This window comes from Mustela nigripes, chromosome 7, assembly GCF_022355385.1.
Source record: "Mustela nigripes isolate SB6536 chromosome 7, MUSNIG.SB6536, whole genome shotgun sequence".
NCBI classification, from domain to species: domain Eukaryota; kingdom Metazoa; phylum Chordata; class Mammalia; order Carnivora; family Mustelidae; genus Mustela; species Mustela nigripes.
This window is the reverse complement of record NC_081563.1, coordinates 79,468,497-79,491,899: the sequence shown is the minus strand read 5'-3', so window position 1 is coordinate 79,491,899 and position 23,403 is coordinate 79,468,497. Positions and strand designations below refer to the sequence as shown.

The 23,403-nt window shown below is 45.0% G+C and overlaps 1 protein-coding gene and 1 long non-coding RNA gene across 3 annotated transcripts in view; one reads left to right on the top strand and one right to left on the bottom strand.

The window, feature by feature from the left end:
- Nucleotides 1-2,606, bottom strand: part of TTC7A (tetratricopeptide repeat domain 7A) — a 114,129-nt gene extending 111,523 nt beyond the window's left edge. Inside the window, exon 1 of the mRNA XM_059406246.1 lies at nt 2,092-2,606. Coding sequence (XP_059262229.1) covers nt 2,092-2,275 — 184 coding nt within the window. The 5' untranslated portion in view covers nt 2,276-2,606. The remainder of the gene's footprint in view (nt 1-2,091) is intronic.
- Nucleotides 1,706-14,253, top strand: LOC132021615 (uncharacterized). Of its 2 annotated transcripts, none has more exons than XR_009405417.1 (7): nt 1,706-1,980; nt 3,150-3,489; nt 4,309-4,377; nt 7,320-7,403; nt 7,723-7,827; nt 10,682-10,778; nt 14,088-14,253. It is a non-coding gene; the product is annotated as an uncharacterized LOC132021615 (long non-coding RNA). The 2 variants fall into 2 exon arrangements; XR_009405416.1 differs by having other exon boundaries at nt 3,150-3,711.
- Nucleotides 14,254-23,403: the final 9,150 nt, after the last annotated feature.

Genomic DNA, 23,403 nt, shown 5'->3' with positions numbered 1-23,403 from the left:
GGCTCAGTTTGGGTTGTGATCACAGGGACCTGGGATTAAGCCCCACATTGGGCTCCCTGCTTTGTGGGGAATCTGCTTCTCCCTTTCCCTCTGCCCCTTCTTCCACTTATGCTCTCTGTCTCTCACTCATTCTCTCTCAAATAAGTAACTAAAATCTTTGTTAAAATAAATAAATAAATAAAGGGGCACCCGGGTGGCTCAATTGTTAAGCGTCTGCCTTAGGCTCAGGTCATGATCCCAGAGTCCTAGGATGGAGCCCCACATCAGGTTCCCTGCTCCACCTGAAACCTGCTTCTCCCTCTCCCCCTTCCCCTTATTGTATTCCCTCTCTCACTGTCTGTCTCTCTCTCTCTCTGTCAAATAGATAAATCAATCTTTTCAAAAACAAATAAATAAATAAAAATAAAGGTTCTGAAAAGTCCTGCAGTTAAAAAATAAATCTGTTTAACACTCTTGAATCTATTAGGTCCAGTTTCTTTACTTTTTGGCCTCCCTAAGTTCTTTCTTCTTGGAATACCAATTAACTATGTAATCTCCTTGAGACCTCTAGAAAGCAGTTTAGGAGATACAGACCCATATGAACTTGAAGAGGTCAAGTTCCTGTGTTGGCCCAGCCTGTTTCTCTGTGAGGCCAACCTTACTCAAATTCCCTTAACTCACCCAGACCCCAGTGCTCTTTGTATAGGTCCATTTCCTTTCCACACTCAGAAGCCCACACCACTACCTCGCTCCTCATTGGCATGCTCAGCTTGATCTCAAAGCCCCAAACTGACTGACTGTCTCTGTCACTAGCCCCCTCAGCATCTTTCTATCCTTCTCCTCATTGGGCAAACACACTTTGCCTTTCCCAACCCCAGGCTGAGGCCAGCACACATTCTGCTGCTTCCCAAAAATTCCTTTTCCTCTGAGCTCCGCCATCTACCACACATTGCCCTCTGGTGACCTCGCTGCCTCCCCATCCCTTTTGGCAACTCCTCTCACTGGGATTTTGTGCTACACATCATTAAGAGGTTACAGTGCCAGTGGTTAAAAGGATATACTCAGAAGCCTAGACTCGAATCCTGCTTCTACCACTTATTGGCTAGATGATCAAGTTATTTAATTTCTCAGAGCCTCTGTCTCCATTATCTGTAAGTAAGGCAAACAAGAGTGCCTTCTTCATGGGTTTGTTGGGAAGAATTAATGAGTTGACTGAAATGCTTAGTAGGACAGTGCCTGGCACACAGTGAGTGCTGGGTAAGTGTTAGCTATGACTCCTACTATTATTATTATTCCACAGGCTGGGCAGTCTTTAAACCTCTTCATATCTGCATTCATTGACTCCCTGCCTCCTTCCACAAGGCTCTAAAGTGGTGGTGCACGAAGAGAGCAGGCGGAGGGCGCTCCAGTCTGAGCTGTGGGCACCAGGAACAGAATTTGAGGCTGGAGACTGGGGCGGGGTATTACCCCTGACTGCCACATCGGGGTGCTTTCCCGCCCCAGTGTAAGAGCCCAGCCCAGCCAAACCAGCCCTACTGCCAAAGTCACGGAGTGCTAGGGCTAGATGGGTCCCGAGCCCGACCGCAGATGAGGAAACTGAGGCTTAGCCGGCCTCTTCCCCACTTCACCACCCCACCCTGGCACTCTCGCCAACGCAGCCCTGTCTGCTGTGGACAGAGCACTGTTGTCAACTGGATTCGGAGGTTGGGGCAGGAGGTGAGGCCAAGAAGAGAGACGGATAGCCTTCACCTGAAGGAGTTTAGGGACCGGGTGCGGGGTGGAGGGACGGCGTTAGGAGTCCAGCCCTTGCTCTGAGCTGATCCGCGCAGATACCACCATTTCACAGCAGGCGGAGCTGCCCACAGGATCCCAAAGAGCAGGGAGCGAGAGCCGTTTCTCTCTCTCCCCCAAAGCGCCCAAACCTGCATGTGATTTTTCTCCTGGGGCATAAGAACCTTTCTCGTTACTCTTGTTGCTCCTAAAACCAGCACTACAGGAAGGGTAATACCGAAGGCGGCCGTCGCGGCAGGGGAGCAGTCGGGCCCGCTTCCTGGAGGCGGCGGCGCACTTTGCGCGCGGGGCGCTCGGGAGCCAGCCCCCTCCCTCACTCACCGGTGTCCAGCGAGGTGAACGCGGCGCTCGGGCTGGTTCGCCGGTTGCCTCCGCCGCCGGGCACAACGAGCGTCTGCAGCTGCCGGACCAGCTCGGGCATGCGGTCCCAATGGCCCTCGGCGCGGCAGCGCTCCAGCTCGCTCTCCACCTTCAGGTGGGAGCCGTGCGCGCCCTTCGCAGCCATCTTCGCGCGGGCGCTGTCATGGGAGGCGCGGCCGAGAAGTGGAGACCCGGCCGGGGGCGGCGTCCAGGCTGGGGCGCACACGCGGGCGGGGACGGCGGGGGCGCGGGAGGCGGCCGGGGCCCAGGCGGCAGCGGGGGCCCTGGCGGCTGCCGGCGGGCAGTGGCAGCAGCAGCAGCACCCAGCGCACCGCCCGGTGCCTCCGGGCTGGGGCTCCGGCTGCGCGGCCCGGACGCGTCCAGGAGCAGCCTCCGCCTCTGCTGCAGCAGCTCCTGGCGCTGCTGCCGCCGCCGCTGCTGCAGCTGCTGCCACAGCCCCCGCCCCGGGCCCGGACGCCGCCAGCTGCGGACCCGCCCCTGGCCGCTGCTCCACCTCCGCGGGGGCGTGGCCCGGCCTCGGCGAGCCGGGCGCGCCGGCGGCCAGCGCGGCCACAGCAGCCAGGCGCGCGACGAGCGCTCGCGGCCGCCCCGCCGCCACCGCCAGGCCCCCGACGCCGCCGACTCCGCGCTCACTTTAATACTGCGCGGGGCCCCGGCGCCCAGGGGCGCCTCGCTCCCCGCCCCCTCCCCATCCCATCGGGGCCCTTGGCCTGGGGACCCCCCGCCCCGGCTTTGTGTGGTGGCCTCGTCACCGGCGCTGCCCCCGACACGTCACAAATCCGGGGAGAGGCCGGCCGGCCCGTCGCCCCTGCCTGCGAGAGTGTGCCTCCCCGGGAGCCGGCGTTGCTGGGACGCGCGGCCCTGCGCGCCACCTCCGCCCCGCTCCGGGTTCCCGGGGATGCTCGCGCTGGAGACGCGGAGCGCAATAGGCCGTTCGGAGTTCGTCGACTCTCTGGGTGTCTACACTCTGAGTGACTTTTCATTTTCTTTTTTAACAGCGGAGTTCCTCTTTCCAACCTGATTACCTCGCACGACCTGGTTGGCCTGTCCTCTGCGGACTCCTGTTACCCTGGAGTTCTTAAAGGCGTTAAACTGTTAAGCTGTTTTCCAGCTTGGTATTTCTTTCTTAATTCTGCTGTCTGAAGACTGTAATCAAAACTCGCGGCAGGGCTTAGCCTGGCGCCCGTGGGGTACTAAGAAGTTCGAAGGATTACAGGGTGGCCTGAAGGAGAAGGGCTCTGGTTAGGAGGGGCCCGCGTTTGGGGCTGCTTGCCGTACAGTGTGAGGATTGAGGCCATGATGCAGGAAATCACAGCGACACCAAAAAGCTCCCCGTATGTAAGTGACAGACATATTGCATAGTGCAGACCGAAGACTCCAAAGTCAAAGTCAGGGCAAGCTTTTAAGTATAGTACAGACTCCTAAGAGTTAGAGGAGTCCACCTTCCGGCTCAAGGTGGAGAGCTTTGCCACTGTCTGACGCATGATCCCGGGAGTAGGCTTGACCATTTTGGTGTCAGGAGACTCCAGTATTTCGCGCATCAGGACCTCTCTAACTGTGGTAAGGTTTCTGTCCAGCAGAGCCCAGGGTCCTGGCGATTTAGTCATCCCCTCGGCTCTTTGCTATCTGGGATTACCTGTTGAAGGCCAATCTTCTGCTCCCCCCCCCCCCCACAAAGCCCTGTTGGTTGGACACCCTCCAATCCAGGTTCCAAAGGCAGCTCCATTCCTTGCTGGGGCACAGCGTTTTCTGACTTAGCTGCTGCTCTGAGCACCTGCAGTCTGTTCTGAACTCCCAGGGGCCCGGAAATAGACAAAGGAAAACAAGGACAGCCCTGGCAGTTGGAATTTAAGGCCGGTTTACTCCATTTACACAAACACCGTGCCCATTTCTGTCACCTCCTCTAACTGGCATCTGGTTAGCCTTTGGCTGCCCTTTCTTGTCACCAGAACCAGCTTTCCGTTGGAGAGACTGTGCATGTCCTTTGGATGAGGGTACCCTGAGAATACCCTGCCTCAGGTCTGACGTGCCCCAGAGTCAGCCCTGGGGCAGGCAGGGGACAGCAGAGTTGAGGAGGGGAAGGCAGCCCTGATAGAAATAAGCAAACCTCCCCTCCTCCACTTTTTCTCCCTCTTCCTTTGCCAACCCTGCTCCCAGGTGGCAGGACTCTGGGAAACTAACTGAAGAATTGCCGCTTTTTCCTTTGACTCATGCACCAAGATTTGTGTGAGTATGGGGCATGGGAGAGAGGAACACAATATCGTGGTTAGATCTTCCAATGAGCTGGTCCTCAACAGTGCAGTCACATTCCTGGTCCCTTTGTAGTTCTTTTCCAGCAGAGATAAGCCCCCAGCCTGCTAGTGACCAGCATTTTTCAGGGGCATAGAGCCCGTAGGAATGAGAGCAAAGAGCAGCCATGATTGTATTAGTAATATTAGCCAAACTACAAGGCATGTGGAAAGTGTGGTGCTAGTTTTTATTTTTTAATAATCTGAAATCTCTCGGATGAGAGTTTGGGACAAATTCTGATAAAGATTGTCGTGCTTTGTGGGCTGCAAAATGGCTATCAAAATAACTTGCTGATCAGGAGAAGCTGGATTGATTGCTTAACAGAGTGACTGATAGTCTTTTTTTTTTTTTTTTTCAGATACAGAGATAACGTTCCTTTACTGAAATTTTACCATATTCCAGACTCTTTGCTTAATGCTTTATATGTATTATTTTATTCAACCTCTAGAACAGCCCTCTAAAAGGCTCCCCCTTTGGAGTAGATTTCTTTTTTAATAAGTAGTACAGAAGTGATAACCCTTAGTATATCCAACAGTATACAACATATTTTTCCAGTCTGTTTAAAGTACATAAACTCATATATTTTTAAGTTAAAAATTTTATAGGTTACACACAATGTTACATTACTTTCTGTTATATCACAATATAGTGATCCCACATCTCTGTAGATTATGCTATGCTCACCACAAGTGTAGCTAACATCTGTTACCACACATAACTATCATAGTATAAGTGATAGTATATAGTATATTTCCTATGCTGTGTCTTTTATTCTCATGACTTATTCAGTCCATAACAAAGTGTGTATTTCCCACTTCTCTTCATCCATTTTGCCTGTCCCCTCACCACCATCTTATACACAATTTTGAAACTTTTCAAAAAATATATTTTGTACACCTTCCTAGTTAGAAAATAGAAATTCATTATATGCTTTTTAAACAGTAACATAAACTCTACTGTATAAATTACTACAATAGAGTTGGAGTGACTGATAGTCTTAGCACAGCTAAGACTGCCTGACAGTCTTAGCACCTCAGAGAAAGTCTTGGAGTTCACAGGAGGTAAATCGACCTACCAAGAAAGGTGTAACTAATTTTAGGAAGCAATGAAGATGGTAGTGAATGAAGGACCAGCCAAGCTGACAAAAGACTCTACCAGTTCAGATGTTACCCCTCAACAAGGTGGAGAGGCTCTTGCCACTGGATCACAAGAGAAGCGGGTCTCGATTCTAACGAGGTTAAGGGCTTGGAGAGATCTCTCTCGTGTGCTTATAGGTTGAAGGTTTATGACATTTAGGCCCAGAATGGGAGGGTACTGAAGAGCTAATCTGAATTCAGAAAATGTCTGTTTATGTTCGGGTTCCCAAGGAAAAGGTTTGGTTAGCAAGGATGTGGGTAGGTCATATTAATGGCATGCCCGTTTAGAGAAGTTAGGATTGTTCTGCCTGCAGTGGCCCAAGGAACCTCATAATTGTCTTAGTTATTGGCCAGACACACATTGCACAGCTCATTGTCTGGAGTAAGGGATTTTCCTCCATGGGATGTCTTGTCTTGTAAACTGAGGCATAGTGGTCTCCCAGGTACTATTTTTGATTTTCCCTAGTGAAGACAAGTATTAACTTTTGATTTAAAGAGACACCAAAGCGGGGCACCTGGCTGGCTTGGTGGGTGGAGTGTGAGACTCTTGATCTTGGGGTTGTGATTCAAGCCTCATGTTGAGTGTAGATATTACTTAAAAATAAAATGTTTTTGTTTTTGTTTTTTAAATAAAATGTTTAAAAAGATTAAGAGATGGGATGCCTGGGTGGCTCAGTGGGTTAAGCCTCTTTGGCTCAGGTTATGATCTCAGGGTCTTGGGATCGAGCCCCACATCTGGCTTTCTGCTCGGCAGGAAGCCTGCTTTCCCCTCTCCCTCTGCCTGCCTCTCTGCCTACTTGTGATCTCTCTCTCTCTCTCTGTCAAATAAATAAATTAAATTAAAAAATAAGGAGACACCAAAGAAAGTACGACACAGATCTACAACTGTAAAACATATGATCTCTGTAGCCGTTGAAGATAGAATATAATTTGAGTTTGATCCTAGCCCTGGGGTCCTAAATGAATCTATATTCCTGTCCACTGGGTTTTTCAACTGAGAGGATAGGAGAGTCACAAAGACCGGAACAAGGTGTGAGACTCATTTCTCTTTATGGCTCTTGGTTATTAGTTTTATCCCTTCTTTTCTCACCTTGTTTTAGAGGCTATTATGCAAGTTTGGGTAGAGATTAACCTTGATGGGTTTAGCTCCAGTAGAATATCATAATTTTTACTGATAAAAGAGGTTTAATCTGCTTGATTTACACACAGAAGTACTGATAAATCATTAACTGAATGAGCCAGGATCTGTTTATGAATAGGGCTGTCCTCTGGGACCAGACCAGAAGGAAGAGACCATCAGGGAAAATATTTAATATGGCAGTTCCATTCACACAGTAAATCCCTTGCTATTAAGTTAATGAGTATGGTGTTCCTTGGTTAAAGGTTTGAGGCTGATGGTTATGGGCGGGGCAGGGGAGGCTGGGGAAGGTATGGTGAGGATAAAAGTGTGACTGGAGTATTTGAAGACTGCAAGGAAAAGGTTGCCTAGTAGTGGTCAGGCTTAAGATTGGTATTTTTGAGTCCATATCAGTAAAACATCTGTAAGGTTGTCCTTTAATTTTCAGAGAAATGTTTCCTTGTGAGTTTAAGAGAAACTGAACACCTTCACTGATGTCTCCATTGTTCATTTCTTAGTTTTAGAACTCTTTCAAAATATTCAGCAGGGTTTTGGAGGTCTGGCCTTGGGGCAGACCCATTCTAGTTTTTGCTTGCATGTTAACGCTCCTCTATTTCTGGTTCAAGTGCATTCAAGTGCATTCACAAAAGGATAAGAGGGCAACCAGGATCACGTCTGCTCCAGGATCAACTCCTGCGTGCTGTCTATAGGTATTAACCTATCCCTGAGGTCTCCATCACATGTCCCCTTTTTTGGCTTGAACAACTGAATCAGAGCACAGTCTATTTTTCCAGGAAAGAAAGAGGATAGCCTCCAAAAGAGCCTGACAACTCTATAGCTTTTCTAAACCCCTTCGGTTCCCTGTGCCTTTTTAGTCACCACTGGGGGTCTTCCCATTCTGATTTTTTCATTGAACTTCTTCCATCTAAGGGTCATACATAGGAGTTACCCAGGATATATGTGGCTGCTCTGGGCTATATGTTCCTCAAATGATTCTAAATTCCTCTGCAATGTTTCGCTCTTGTCTAGGCCCTGCAGAGTCTCTGGCAATGGCTTTCAGCTGAGAATGAAATCAGAGCTTAGAATCCATCATAAGAGGTTTTCTCTATTCCACTGGAGGTTTACTTTAAAGAGGTAAGTGAGCTTTGGGGTACCTGGCTGGCCAGGAAGGAGGGGGAGTGGGTCAGAGGAAGAGTTAGAGGGGTAGCAAGAGATGGAAGGGCACAGCATGGGGGAAGAGGATAGTAGGCTTGATTTGGGGTTTGGGGGGGAAATAAAAGATTTAACTTGTTCATATTTTTCTTTTGCTTTGGCCAAGCAATCTGTTAAGGAAGTAATTTTGCAATCCAGTTTCATTTAGATGCTTCCTTATGCTGATAATAATGAAGACCGTTGGGTGCTTGGAATTACATTGCCTTTACATTCTAAGGCACCTCCCAAGTAAATAACTTTGTTTATATTGAAACTTCCTCATGGTGGCCACTGTAATTCTAAATTATCCTAGGTGAACTGATGCTATTTGGAAAGACAAGTGCACAAATTTGGATGTAGCATAAATACATGTAAGAAGCTAAAGTCTGGCCCAAGGAAGGCATGGGCTGAGTTTTCTACTGAGACAGAGCCATGAGAACCTGGCAATGGTCAGTCAAGACTTGCTTGTGTATCCTGTGGCTCAGGGCCCCCAACCTCACACTAAACCTTCTCCAACTGGGGCTCCGATGAATTTATACTTCCTAGCAGATAGAATATGTGGATCTTTGCTGAACCTCAAAACAAGTCTGAGGAAAGTTCTCATAAGTGGCCCAAGACAAAATTTGTCCCCAGGCCACGTTAGGGACATACTTATTGGGATCCATATCTGTTCTTGCCCCTGTCACCCTGCCTCTTACAGAGGCATAATAAAAAATGAGCAGGATGGAAATAGACAAGGAGTCATGTTGTTAGTAATAAGGCAGAGGTCGACTAAGAAGAAAAGATTTTCCAATATGCTCAAATGATTGAAGGATTCCTGAAAGGGTTTCCCTGTTACTGGAGACAAGTAGACCCTGTATTTGGGGAGCTCGGGCCCAAGACAAGACTTACATTTCTCCCTGGCATGGTCTATAAAAGACTCATGAGGGGCCTGAGGGCCTGAGAGGAGCACCCTTTCTGAGTCAGGGTCTTGACCACAATGGCAGGGAGTCCTCACTGGGGCTCATAGTCAAAGGCTGCTTCCTGAAAACAGTGACAAAACAACTTTGTGAGAGTGCAAAGCTGAGTTTGTTTTGATCACAGGAAGGGAAAACATGACTATGGCTAGTCATAGTAGCATCTATATTGGGACAGCCACATCTGGATATTTATGAAGCGTTGGGTCTGTTTTAAGTCCCAATGAGGGGCTTGATTGGGACTCGGCAAGAATCACAATACAATAGCTGGGTATTGGGATTGGTTAGATGTAGTCTATTGAAAAGTTGCCAAGTTCTTCAAAAAGGTTGCTTCTTGGGGCACCTGGGGGGTTCCCTCTGGTTAAGCATCTGCCTTTGACTCAGGTCATGATCCCAGGGTGGTCCTGCTCAGCGTGGAGCCTGCTTCTCCCTCTTCTTCTGCTTCTCTCCCCTGCTTGCTCTCTCCCCTACTCTATCTCAAATAAATAAATAAAATCTTGAAAAAGAAAAGAAAAGAAAAGTTAGGTTACTTCTTGAGGGGCACTGACTGGCTCAGTTGGTAGAATGTGCAACTCTTGATCTTGGGGTTATGAGTTCAAGTCCCACATTGGGTGTCGAGATTACTTAAAAAAAAAAAAGGTTACTTCTTGAAATTTCTGCAAAAAACAATAGCTGTTTACAACTTTTCTCACCCCAGGCAAGCGTTTCCTACACTCAAAAACTCATGTCAATGTCAACAGCAGGCTGAGTGCAGGTGGTTTGGATTCTTCCTGTGTACTGATGTAAAGAAGTATTCTGTGTGATTGTTCCCACATTCCCTCACTTCATCAGATCGCTCTAATTTATACTCGTTGTGATAGTGCTGGGTGTAATTAGACCATCCAGAGGTGGAGACATCCCCTCCCTACTCTTACTCCCCTCTTCTCTCAGACTCTTGTATTTGCTATTCGGGGGCCCCCAGAGCCCTGTGTTCCCAACAGAAACCCTGAAAACCCTAAATTTGAATATAATGAAAACTTTTCTTCATAGCTATCAGTGCTTTCATGGACTCAGATCATCTGGATGTGGGATACAGAGCCTGCCCTGTCTTCCGTAGTCCCATGACCCACAGTCCTTCCACTTGGAAATCGGCTTTCACTTATGATGGTGGTTGTTGGCTCATGGCATTTCTGGCCCATGCTGTCTCACATCTTAACGATTAGTACTGTAGACTGGCCAGCTGAACCTAGGATGTTGCCATGAAAGCTCTGCTGGTTGTAGGGTCAGTCTTTCCCTTTGACAGCTGCCAGAAAAGTGCAGGTAACCATTAGGAGAGGGGAAAGGCCCTTATAAAGGCGAGCTTCAGGGGTGTCTTGGTGTCTTAGTCGGTTAAGCGGCTGCTTTCAGCTCAGGTCATGATCCCAGGGTCCTGGGATCGAGTCCCACATCGGGCTCCCTGCTCAGCAAAGAGACTGCTTCTCCCTCTCCCTCTGCCTGCCGCTCTGCCTACTTGTGCTCTCTCTCTATCTGTCAAATAAATAAATGAAATTTTTAAAAAATTAAAATTAAAAAAATATAAAGGCAAGCTTCAAAACCATGCATTCTTTATGCTTGGCATAGTGGGTACTCAGTGATTATTTATGACATTAATTTTAGAATCTTAGAATATTAAGAAGTTTTCTCAGGCCTGGGAGAGGAGAGCCCTGGGATGTCTCCTAGCCCCTCCCCTCCTCCATTGCATGTTTGCAATACTAGCACCTTCTCTGTGCACTGACTTCCCTCCCACCCCCTGGGTCCTTTCTGTTCCCTGCAGTCCCAGATGACTCCTGTTTCTCCTCAGTGCCTTCTGTGTCTTTTTGCAGGACTGCCACAATGGGTACCCACCCCAGAGTGGGGCCCCATACTTTCTCCTAGCCTTTGCCCGTGCTGGTTCTCTGCCTGGATACTGCTATCTTGGAGGTGAGGAGTCAGCCCAACCCAGGAGCCCTCAGAGCCTTTCAGCTCATGTTAGCTGGTCTAATTTTAAGTTCCACCACTCCTAAAACCAACCTGAGTGTATGCCCTTCAATGATTATAGCAGTTCTAGGCCTTAAAATGTTGCTTTGCTCTATCTCCTATTCAAATCCTTCTTTCTTTTTTTAAGTTTTGTTTGTTTGTTTGTTTAGTAATCTTTGCGCCCAACCCTGGGCCCAAACTCACAACCCTGAGATCAGGAGTCATATGCTCCACGGACTAAGGCAGCTGGGCGCCCCCTTACTTTCTTTTCTACCTTTTTAAAAATATTTTTGTTGTGGGGCGCCTGGGTGGCTCAGTGGGTTAAGCCGCTGCCTTCGGCTCAGGTCATGATCTCAGGGTCCTGGGATCGAGTCCCGCATTGGGCTCTCTGCTCAGCAGGGAGCCTGCTTCCTTCTCTCTCTCTCTGCCTGCCTCTCAGTGTACTTGTAATTTCTCTCTGTCAAATAAATAAATAAAATCTTAAAAAAAAAAAAATTTTGTTGCGAAAAATAACACAGTTGAAGGAAAGTAGATAAAACATAATTATTATGAAGCACTTCCATTAACTATCCATCTGGAAAAAAGTATGGTTTTACCAGCATCCCAGAGGGCCCCCAGTATATCCCTCCCCAAATACAACCCTGTTCTTTCTAAATGTAACTGCTGGCTTTTTATGGTAATTACTCCGTTGCTTTCTTTGATAGTTACTTTTGTTCTTTTATGGTAATTACTTTCATTGCTTATTCCCAACTTCCCTCTTCCCTCTTTCTTTCTTTCCCTCTCTCTTTTTTTTTTTTTTTTAAGATTTTATTTATTTATTTATTTGACGTAAATAAATGTCCTCCAAGAGAGGGAGGACAAGCAGGGGCAGATAGAGAGGGAGAAGACTTCCCGCTGAGCAGGAAGCCGGATGCTGGGTTCCATCCCAGGACTCTGGGACCTTGACCTGAGCCTAAGGCCGATGCTTAAGGACTGAACCACCCAGGTGCCCCGTCTCTCCTTCTTACTGAAGTATAACGACATACAGTGTTATAAAACTTTTGGTGTACAATGTGTTGATTTTACTCCAACGTCTGATAAAGGATATCTGATTTAGAAAAATCCTTTTAATCCTAGTTGGTTAAAAGTTTTATTTTTTTTAAATGATGATTGGAGTTGAATTTTATTAATTATTTTTCTATACATCCTTGTATTTCTAGAATAAGATCAACTTAGTTGTATCTGTTTCCTGTTGCTTCTGTAACAAATTCCCAAATACATAGTATCTTAAAATACCACACTTTAATTATCTTACCATTCTTGAGGTCAGAAGTCCAAAGTGGGTCTTGAGGGCTAAATCGAGGTATTGGCAGAGCTGTGGTTTTCCTAGAGCTCTAGGGTGGTCCCTTTCTCCATCTTCAGAGCAAATCACTCCAATCTCTGCTTCCGTGGACACAACTCTCCAACTCTGACCCTCCTACTTTCCTCTTATGAGCACTCTTATGGAAATTAAGAAAAGCTTCTTAATTGGGCTCTATCCAGGATAATCTGCCCATGTCAGAGGCCTTAATTCAGTCACATTTTCCAAGTCCCTTTTGCCACGTATGATGACATTTTCACAGGTTTTGAGGATTCGGATGTAAACGTCTTTGGGAGCCATCATACTGTCCGCCACATTGGTTATAACATATTTTCCTTTTTATATGTTGCTTGATACAATATTTTACTTAGAATTTTTGTATCTGTGTTCGAGAGTGAGATTTGGCTAAATTTCTCTTCTGAAACTACCTTCACTGGCTTTTGGTATCATAGTTAAGCTATCCATATAAATGAATTGGCATGTATACTATTTATTTGCTATCCTCCAAAGTGTTTGTATACAGTAAGCATTATTTTCCCCTTAGCTATTCAGTTTTTAAAGTACTGATTCAACCTATTTAAAAATTATAGTACTTAAAGTTTCTGTTTCTTCCTAGATCAATTTTAAGTAAGTTGTATTTTTCTAGAACTATATTCATTCCATCTAACTTCTCATATTTTAAACAAAAATTATTCATAAAATCCTCTTATTATCTTTTTAGTGCTTATAGAATGTATAGTGATATCTGCTTTTTTCATTCCTGGCACTGGTTATTTGTACATTCTCTCTCTTTAGTTTTTTTCTCTTTTTAATTTTCTTGATAATTTCCAAGGATGTATCAATTTTATTGGTCTCTTCAAAGACCCAGCCTTTGGTTTTATTGATCTTTTCTATGGCATATTCTTTTCCATTTCTTTAATGCTGTTATCCTTATAATTTCATTTATTTTACTGTATTTAGGTTTCTTTGGTACTTTTTCTTTGTTAAGATTTATTTATTTATTAGAGACAGAGCGAGCGAGCACACACAGAGGGAAGGAGCAGAGGGAGAGGGGAGAGAGAAAGCTAAGCAGACTCCATGCAGAGTGCAGAGCCTGATGTAGGGCTTAATCCTATAACCCTGAGATCACAACCTGAGCTGAAACCAAGAGTCAAATCTTAACTGATTGTGCCACACAGGTGCCCCTTCCTTTGGACTTCTATAAGAGTCAGAACAGGTTAGGTTATGTTGCAATAACAATCCAGAAAAAAAAAAACAAAAAACAAAAAACAAAAAACCTCGGGCATTTCTACGACATAGTTTATTTCTCAGTCACTCTAACTGTTCTGTCCGGGTTGGCTGGCTTCTTCTCCATACTATCTGTACCTTGGGACTTGAGCTGGCAGAACAGCCACTGTCCAGAACACTGACGGTCATCATGGCAGAGGGAAAAGAGACAGTGTGGTGAACTAGATGTTAAATCTTAAAACTTTTGTCTAGATGTGACACATCACAGTCCTGTATGAATTCCATTGACTAGAACAAGAAATAGAGCTAAGCCTGATGTTGATGCCCAGAGTTGGGTTAGTGAATCTTTGTGAATAGTAATATAGTATCCCATGACTTCTTTTTCTAACTTTTTGAGATTGAATCCTAGCTCATGCATTTTAGATCTTTCTTACCTTGTAATATATATACATTTAAGGCTGTAAATCTCCCTTTGTCACCTATATCCCATAAGAATTGATACATTAAAAACTTTGTTAACATTTGGTTCAAAATATTTTCTAATTTCCTTTGTAATACTTTATTTGACCTGTGCTATTTAGAAGCATTTCTTAATTTCCAAATAAGTGTGGAGTTTTCTAAGTTAGTTTTTTTTCTCATTGTAATTTCATTGAATCAGAGAATATATTTTATGTAATTTTAAGTCTTAGACTTCTTTTTGACCTCAGTTTTGACCACAGGATCTTGGGAAGAAGACCTCAAGCCTCAGATGACACCTCAGCCCTACCAAAACCTTGATTTCAGCCTTGTGAGACTCTGAGCAGTGAGCCTACTTGGTCCTTACATGGACTTTTGATTTACACAACAGAAAAATAAATGGGTATTGTTTTAAGCTGCTAAGTTTGTAGTAATTTATTACATAGGAACAGAAAATTAAAACAATGTTTCATGCGAATGGACATATCACTCTTTTTTCTTTCTTTCTTTCTTTTTTTTTTTTTTTGTCCAAAGATGTCTTCTCATGTTTGTATGTGAAGATTTTAGCTGGATGTAGAATTTTAGACTAGCGGTTTACTTTTAGCCTTTAAGATACTGTACTGCTTTCTGGTTTCCACTGTTGCTGTTGAGAAGTCACTTGTCTGTCAAGCTGTTGCTCCTTTGAAAACAATCTTTTTCCTCCTCTGCCTGTCTTTAATCTTGTTTCTTTTTCTTTTGTTTTCTGCAGATTTATTTTAATGTGTCAAGAGTAGATTTCCTATGATTAGTTTTGCTTGGGATTCGTTGTTCTTTGTGATTCTGAACTTAAAGTCTTTCATCAGCCATGGAAAATTATTTTATCTCTTCAAATATTGTCTCAGCCCATTCTCTCTTCTGTGACTCCAACTAAATAAAAGTAAGATCTTCTCACTGTATTCTCTGTATCTCTTACCCTTGCTTTTGGATTTTCTGTGTTGTCTCTCTTTATTTTAGATCATTGCCTTGGCCATATTTTTTTTCTTTTCTTTTTAAGATTTATTTATTTTAAAGAAAGAGCACATGAGCAGGGGGAGGGACAGAAAGAGAGGAAGAGATTCCTCAAGCAGACTCTCCACCGAGCACAGAGCCAGACCCTGAGATCATGACCTGAGCTGAAATCAAGAGTCAGACACCCAACCAACTGAACCACCCATGTGCCCCATCCTCTGCCAGGTTTTCTAAATAACTGACTCTCTCTTCTCATGCATCTAAACTGTTGAACCCATCTCTTGAGTTTTTAACATCTCTTACTGTATTTCTCCATTCTCAAGTTCTATTTGATTCTTTAAATAATCTGCCATTTTATCACAGAGAGAAGTCTTCCTTGACTTTCCACATCCTTGCCACAGGCCTGTTTGCATGCCCCTGTCACCATGTGCTTCCACAGCAACCCGGGCTCTAACCAGACTTACTGTATTCTCTTACCTTCTCTCCTTTAAGTATCTTGAGGATGGTAGATATCATCTACTCTGTATCTCCAGCATTTCACACCGTACCTGAATAGCAGCACTCAGTAATTGCGGTGAACTTTAACTAAAACAGCCTCCCTGACCACCTAACCCTGAACCCACTCTGAGAAGATGGAAAACCTTCGGGAAAGTCTCCACAACTCACAACTGTTCTTTGTGTGAGAAGAGTCTCCTGAAGATGGAATGCTAAGAGATGCTCATTTCTGTATCCAGGCTGATGGGGAGAAAAGTGGCAAGCAAGACAGACTCAGAAAAAAGAGGCTGGGGAGACCTCAGCGGGGTGAGTCTCTGAGAATGAGCACAAGTTACTGGGCAAGCTCAACTTTTCTGGGCTATGGAATTGGCTGGGTCTAATCCCATTACACCCAGACCTCCAAGGAATGAGGAGCTCCTAGCCAACATCTGGGTGGCGCTGCTATAGTGTATCTAGAAACTCAAGGCAGAATGGCTTTTAAAAAAGGAATGTTGTACAACCAGTATGCTGAATATGCAGGATTTATGGGTTGTATCCACCAAAGCTACTTTATTTTTGTCTTCCACTGCTTTTAATCCCTTCCAGTGGAGGAGAAGATGGTCTTTTCCAAGATGGTATATAAAAATCCTGCCAAGCTCATAAATTTTTCTTGGCACCCTTAGGTAAACATTGGGGGGTCACTTTAAGTCATAAATGCAGCCTTAATTAAATAATTAAAAGGGTCAAGCCTAATATACTAACCAATATTTAAATCTTCACTCAAAGATAAGATTTCTCTCCTACTCCCCCAAAGCTAGGGCCTGTGGCAGGAGGGCTGTGGGCAGCTGGGACAGAGCTGTGTTTAGCTTCTCCTCTTACTTACTTCTTCCTCTTGCTGCTGTTTCTGGCCCTTTCCCCTCTCCCCCTCCCCCTCCTCCTCCCTTTTTTTTTTTTTTTTTTTTTTTTTTTAAGATTTATTTTATTTGAGAGAGGGAGAGTGAGCAAACAAGAGAGAGAGAGCACCAACAGAGGGAGCAGCAGAGGGAGAGGGAGAAGCAGGCTCCCTGTGGAGCAGGAAGCCCAGTGCAGCATTCAGTCCCAGGTCTCTGGGATCATGACCTGAGCTGAAGGCAGATGCTTAACCAACCAGGAACCTCCATTTCTGGCCTTTAAGGTTGAAGTGGGGAAAGGAGGAGAGGGAAGGGGGATAGTCCTGGTGAAATGGCTTTGTGGGGCCTATACCTGGGGACCCATAGACCAGAGGTCCTCAGCAGACATTGAAAGTTGATCTTGGGGGATTTCCCTGAGGTTCTGGGAGACTCCTCTGCTGGGCTTCTCTGACCCAGTTCCTTCATCTTCAGCAGGGACCCCCCTGACCTCTGCCTCGCTCCTTATAGCCTCAACTGTAGCACCTGTCACCCAGCCTTTCACTGCTGGGACCCCTTGTCCTCACTGGCCACTCTTGTTTGGGCTCCACCCCTGCCTCCTCCTTACCTGGTCCCCAGGACTTCTGTCTCATTTGATCTGCACGTAGAGAGTTGAGCAGTTTTCATCCAGGCCATTTTCTCTCAGCCAAGGCTACTTGGTCTTCAGAACCAGCCAGCACCAGGCCATTGTCTATGTCCTCCTGCAGTGACCACACCTCAAGCTGCCTGAGTGGTCCCTCCCCTTGAAGGCTCTCTCACTAGACTGAAGGGTGAGGGGGCACAGATGACCGTGCACATTTTCCTAGGGAAGTCCTCCTCACAAAATCCTCCCTGAATCTCCCCTCTTCTGACTCTTGTATTTCCCCTCTCTGGGTGAGGAATGCCCTGGGTCGAGGACCAAGACACAGCTAACCAGATTTTGAAGATAGCCTTTGAGATCTTTGTGGTCTGCTCACACTTTGCTTTGATGCTCAATAACATATCTTGGCATTTCAATCAAAACCCTACTTAACATCCTGTTGGACTGGTTTTTAATCAGAATGAAACATCATTATTGTTTTTTTTTTCTGATTATGAAATTAAGGCACACTTCTTATAAAATTAAACCAAAATACAAATGTAAAAGACAGTTGTAGCCCAGTGCAATTTTACCTCCCAGAGATAACTCAAAGGTAAGACTTTGCTTTATATCTTTCCAGACTTTTTTTCTTTGACACACTTTGACACATGTGCGCTTTTATTTTTTTTTTTAAGATTTTATTTATTTATTTGAGAGAGAGAGGGCACAAGTCGGGAGAGGGTCGGGGGGGGGTGGTAGAGAGAAGCAGACTCCTCACTGGGCAGGGAGCCTAAAGCAGGGCTTGATCCCAGGATCCTGGGATCATGACCTGAGATGAAGGCAGAAACTTAACCAACTGAGCTACCCAGATGCCCCTTTCACTTTTGTTTTAATAGTGGAAATGGTATTGTACTGTAGGTGAACTCCAGAGAGCCTTTTCCCTACTGCCATAGGATATGTTAGCCCTCCCATCCCTTATGTACCTAAACTTATGTTGAAGTAGAAGAATTGATGAGAGCCTGGGCAATTACCTTTGTAGACTGAGTATCTAAAGGGTCAGTTTAGATATTGAATTAACTGGGTTTTAGTCGGGTGGACTAAATTTAGTTTCCTCTCTCCTCCCATCAGGACGGGTGCTTTAGAGGAAAGAAGATCAGTCAAAGAAAATTCAAGGGCTATATTTATTTCACATGAAGAGTACTATGTACATTACAAATGAAATTGATAGGTTGGAGGGTGTGTACTTTTTCAAGGCTTTTGATCTGCATTTCCACAGCACATCAGAAGACATTTTTCCTATATGTATTTTCATAACACTGGATATTTAAATTTTTGCCAGTCTCACAGGCCAGAAATAATAATTAAGCCTTTCCTTGTTTTTTTAATAAGGTTGAGCAAATTTTGCGTTAGGATAGAACATTTACTCATCGCCAGGGCTCCCTTTGCCCAAGTGTCCATTTTGATATCCAGATAAAATCTTAGTGAGTTTTGCCCAGGCTCAGGTTTTAAAGAACTCAGGCTAAAACAAATGGGCTCCAGAGTGGACTGAAAGAGGCCTATCCCTTCCCCGGGCCACAGGGCATAGTTGGCCCTAGGAAAGTAAAGGTGGAAGGAGATGCTTCCCAGAGAACTCCTGGAGGCCACCATCCGTGCTGCTTTAGGCCTGATCTGTCACCTTCCCCATGTTCACAGAATCTTGATCACTCCCTCATGCCCCCAAAGCCTCATTGCATGCTCTGTCTCAGTAAACACTAGTGACCACAGACCAAAGCTTTTGTCCCAAGGGTAGCCAGGCTACCCATGGTCCAATTAATTAGCTGTTACAGATAGCTTGGCACTAAAAGATGGGCTCAATGAGAGCCCATCCCCATTTCTGGGGATTGCAACGAAGAAATGTGGAAAGAATGTATTTGTAAGCAGTGGGAATAAAGTTGTAAAGATAACAAGATAATGAGCTGAGCCTGGGGCAAGCCCAGGCCAGGCTAAGTCCACAGAGAGAGAACGATGTGCAGAGTCAAGGATCTATTCCCCTCCACACAGGGCTCTCTCCCAGGCCTGCACTGCGGCCTCCCACAACTAAGGCTGCAGCCCCCATGCCTGGCTCTGAGAGCCTGCAGCCCTCCAGCCCCCTGCTGCCTGCCCCCTGTTGCCTGCCCCCTGCAAGCCTGCAGCACCTTCAGCTCTGCCCCACACCTCCATTTACCTTGTGCATGGCCCCAGCAGTCACACACATGTTGTGCATGCCCACTGCCATTTGTAACAGCAGATAGAAGATGCTCCTGATAGACTCCAGATTGGGCTAGGCAAGCCACTCAGAACATCAGGGGAAATGTTTTCATTATAAAGGATAAAGGGTGTGTGAGCTTTTTCAGAAATGTTTTGAGCACATACAGAGCAAATTTATAGGAGCTTGCATGAAAAAGAAGACAAAGTGTTTTACACTAAATCCTCTCATTGAACTTGGAAGGAAGAGGGCTGTTTGCTTTAGGACTGATCTTGGCAATACTGGTAATATATTATTAATAATAATATATTATTATTACATATAATAATATTTCTAAATGACCCACTTTATCCTCCACTTCCTCTGTTCTACCTTCATGCAGTAGAGGATGAGCCATCAATCAGTATGGAGAGGTTCATTTCAATACTCTGGAAAGTTCTGCGAATATATGGCACTTACTAAAATGAAATATCCTTCCAGGAGGATCCGTTTCTATCATTAAAACTTTACCCTTTTTTGAAAAAGAATGCTCTATCAAAAGAAGTCCCTTTTCATTTAATTTTCTCCATGTCAGGCATGGTCCTTGAGAACCATGGACCCTGAGAACCCTTCTCCTAATCACTCACAAAGAATAACGAACCACTTGATGACTAAGCAAAGGATTTGAGCTAATTTTTGGAGTAAACACTGGCTGGAAAAACTCCAGAAAGATTAGCTGCCTCTGCTTGTACAGTGACTATGAATCTGTAAAGTAAAATGCCAACTAAAGTTTTGTGTTTTTTTAACAAATTCCAATTTTATTTACTCCTAATATAAAATGCCAATTAAAGTTTTATAAATTAAATCTTATTAGGAGGGCAGAAATGATGACCATAGAAAATGTCCTCTATATGAGGAGACTTGTGTAATGTGAGCAGCCAGACTACAGTCTATAGTTGATTGAATGTGTTTAGCTAATGGCCTGTGTGGATCCCAGTTTCATGAGTCAAGGGCAGTTGCTCAATCCAGCTCCCACCTCCGCTCTGGAGCCTTCCCCTACCAGTCGGGTTCATGTTCATTGTCTCTGAACTCAGTTTTAACATGATCTGTGTCTTACAGTTCTGCTCTTTTCACTTTTAATATTCAATTCCTGCAACGCTTTTTTTTTTTCTTGAAGAGGTACTGTACTCAATACATTTTACAATGTCATGTCCCTCATGCCTCTTCCCTTCTTTTCTGTTTGTTATTGTAATCTTCAGTATATTTGTAAAAATCAGCATTCGAGATACAGACACCAGTAGGTGTCACTGATGGATAAGTGAATGAATTGTTAAACTGATTCACTCATCTGTCCCTTCAGTTACTGTTATTAAAACTGTGGTTAGAGTGGCACCTGGGTGGCTCAGTGGGTTAAGCCTCTGCCTTTGGCTTGGGTCATGATCTTAGGGTCCTGGGATGGAGCCCCACATCTCTGCTCAGTGGGGATCCTACTTCCCCCTCTCTCTCTGCCCGCCTCTCTGCCTACTTGTGATCTCTCTCTGTCAAATAAAAAAAAAATTTTTTTTTTTTTAAACTGTGGTTAAGGATGCCTGGGTGGCTCCGTTGTTAAGCATCTGCCTTTGGCTCGGGTCGTGATCCTGGGGTCCTGGGATCGAGTCTTGCGTTGGGCTGCCTGCTGGGCGGGAAGCCTGCTTCTCCCTCTCCCACTCTCCCTGCTTGTGTTCCCTCTCTCGCTGTGTCTCCGTCAAATAAGTAAAATCTTAAAACTAATAAAAACTGTGGTTAGGTGTTGCGTAGAGAAGGGAAAACAACTGTTAATGTTGCTTAGAGAAGAACAAAACAGAATGGTGGAGGTTGGGGGGAAAAGATGGGAGAGAAGTCAGGAAAAGGTTTGTGAATTGCCTTTTCCTACCATTCATACTACATTTATATATGAATATATTCCATTCATGGTCTCTTTCTTTGAAAACATCTTGAAATCATGGTAAAATAAATAAAACTTTTTTTTTTAATTCAACTTTTAGTTGATTGGAGAGCTAAGCTCACAGAAGGTAGGGAACATTCTCAGTGGTCAAAAATTAAGAGGGAGCTCAGTTGAGGAGAGGGGTAGAGGGAATGTTGGATGAGTTGATTTGGAGCACCTCCAACCCCAGGACTTTATGAGTCTTCAGAACCAAGGCAATTTTGAACGGACCTATAGCAACAGAAGAGGAGACCTTGGATTAACAAAAGTAAAGAGACTTGACACTTCTGCATAAAACCAGGACTCTCAAAGGGTTATACCTTCGGTGAAAATAAGAACCAAAAATGAAATGTGCAGAAACGCACAGAGAAACAGTGAAGTTTTATCTCTTATCCCAGCCTCTTGCTTGGGGGAAAAAATGTTCTCCTGAGAACTTATAGTACCAGGATGCTCTTATTTAGGTCTAGAATTCAGTTTTACACTGCCTATAGAAACTGGGGGCCTGCGGATTGAAAAATTAACTTTAAAAATGGATACTCAACAGACAGAAGCAAACATAAAATCTCTCTGAAGAAACACCCCCTCCATCCAAGCCATGCAGGATTCCCATATACAAAACCACTAAAGATGAGCTCATCATCTAAAATTACAAAATGCAGGAAGAGGGGCGCCTGGGTGGCTCAGTGGGTTGAAGCCTCTGCCTTCGGCTTGGGTCATGATCCATGGTCCTGGAATGGAGCCCTGCATCGGGCTCTCTGCTCAGCGGGAGCCTGCTTTCCCCTCTCTCTCTCTGCCTGCCTCTCTGCTTACTTGTGATCTCTGTCTGTCAAATAAATAAATAAAATATATTTTAAAAAAAGAAATGGTAATGTGTTTGACATTACCATTGTAATGCTATATCATTATATATACCCATGGGGGAAGGTATATCTACTAAGATGTTTAAGAAATCAACAGTCGTTGGACTTTTCACCAGCAGCTGTGAGTTTTTTGATAATAGTCAGGGATGGAAGAAGCGAAGTCATTAAATCCGGATGGCCATCATCTCCACCACCCCCATGTATGGTATGCCTGAATTCAGAACATCCAACAGAAGCCAGAACTCCACGGTGTTTCACTCTTATCAGAAAAAGGAATAAAAGGAGAAAGATGAAGCCCTACCCCAGTGCATTAATTAAAGCAGATTTTAGTCGCATCAGTAGTTTGAACGGCCCCTTTTGTGGTTATCCTGAGCTTTGTGTAGCCTGGGATAGTGCATCTGGGTACAATGCAGGGCGCATTTCATTGTTCAAAGTGGGGAAGGGATCGTGGTCACCAAAGGGGATGCTGGAAAAGCGAGGTGGCTTCAGATTCTAAGTTAGGTCCTTGTCAGGTAGGTCAATTTTAGCAAAGAATGCGTGTATGAAAACAGAGGGCCTAGAAAGTAATCTCTAGAACTACTTGTGCCTGGGCACCCCTTGGAACGTCTGCGTGTGCTCTCGGAGGTACTCGTGCTTCTTGGGAACAGTGATGGGTCATGGTGATGGAATGAGGAACACAAAGAGTGTAAGATAGGCTGGCTGGTTCTTGTGACTTTAAGTATAAGAGAGCTTTAAAAAAATTGGGGGCACCTGACTGGCTCAGTCGGTAGAACATGTGACTCTTGTTCTCAGGATCATGAATTCAAGCCCCATGAATTCAGGCATGGGGCCTGCTTTAAAAAAAAAAAAAAAAAGTTAAATTGAAAAAAGTCACAAACCCAGAATTTTAAATTCTTAGCTCAAACCACAGTCAGAGCCTCTAGGACTGTCTTTAAAAAAGTCTCTTTTCTCTGAGAAGCAGCTAAAATCCAGATGCCGTGTCTGATACTGTGGGAACCAATATCACAACCTAAGATGAATTTATAAACCCATCGCGCCCTTCATGAGGAACCTGAGGCATTGACTAAGAACATACGGGACCTTGGGAATTAGGATGGGGAAATCAATGAAGGTGAGGTCACTGGGGCTTATTGCCAGTGGAAGGAGCTTCTTTCTCCCTTCCATCCTCAGTTCCCTTCCTGGTGTCCTCTATTAGCGGAGCCAGCAGAAGGCAACTGACCTGAGAGGCTAGGAAATGCTGTTTGCTGGGCTAGCCCCCTTGTGATGCAAAACACAAAAAGACAGAGGTATGGCTCTGAAGACAAGTATGCCCAGGACAGTCACCCCTGTGCTTTCTGCATGTACCACTAATGTCAGGAGCCTTGCCATGGCCTCTTATTGTCAAGTGGGATGTACTTTGCATTGTCCTTATCCCTGTCCCAAGCTCTCACCTGGTTTACTTTGCTGTTACACCTGACCCCTGGGAGTGCTTGGGAATCCTTGCCTCCTTTTGCTGAACTATGTTGGGGACTGGGGACTCCTTAAGGATGCTCTTAGACCCTAGAGGTCACCCTCAGTACTGTTTCTCATTGTTCAGATCCCATATTGGGCTCCGA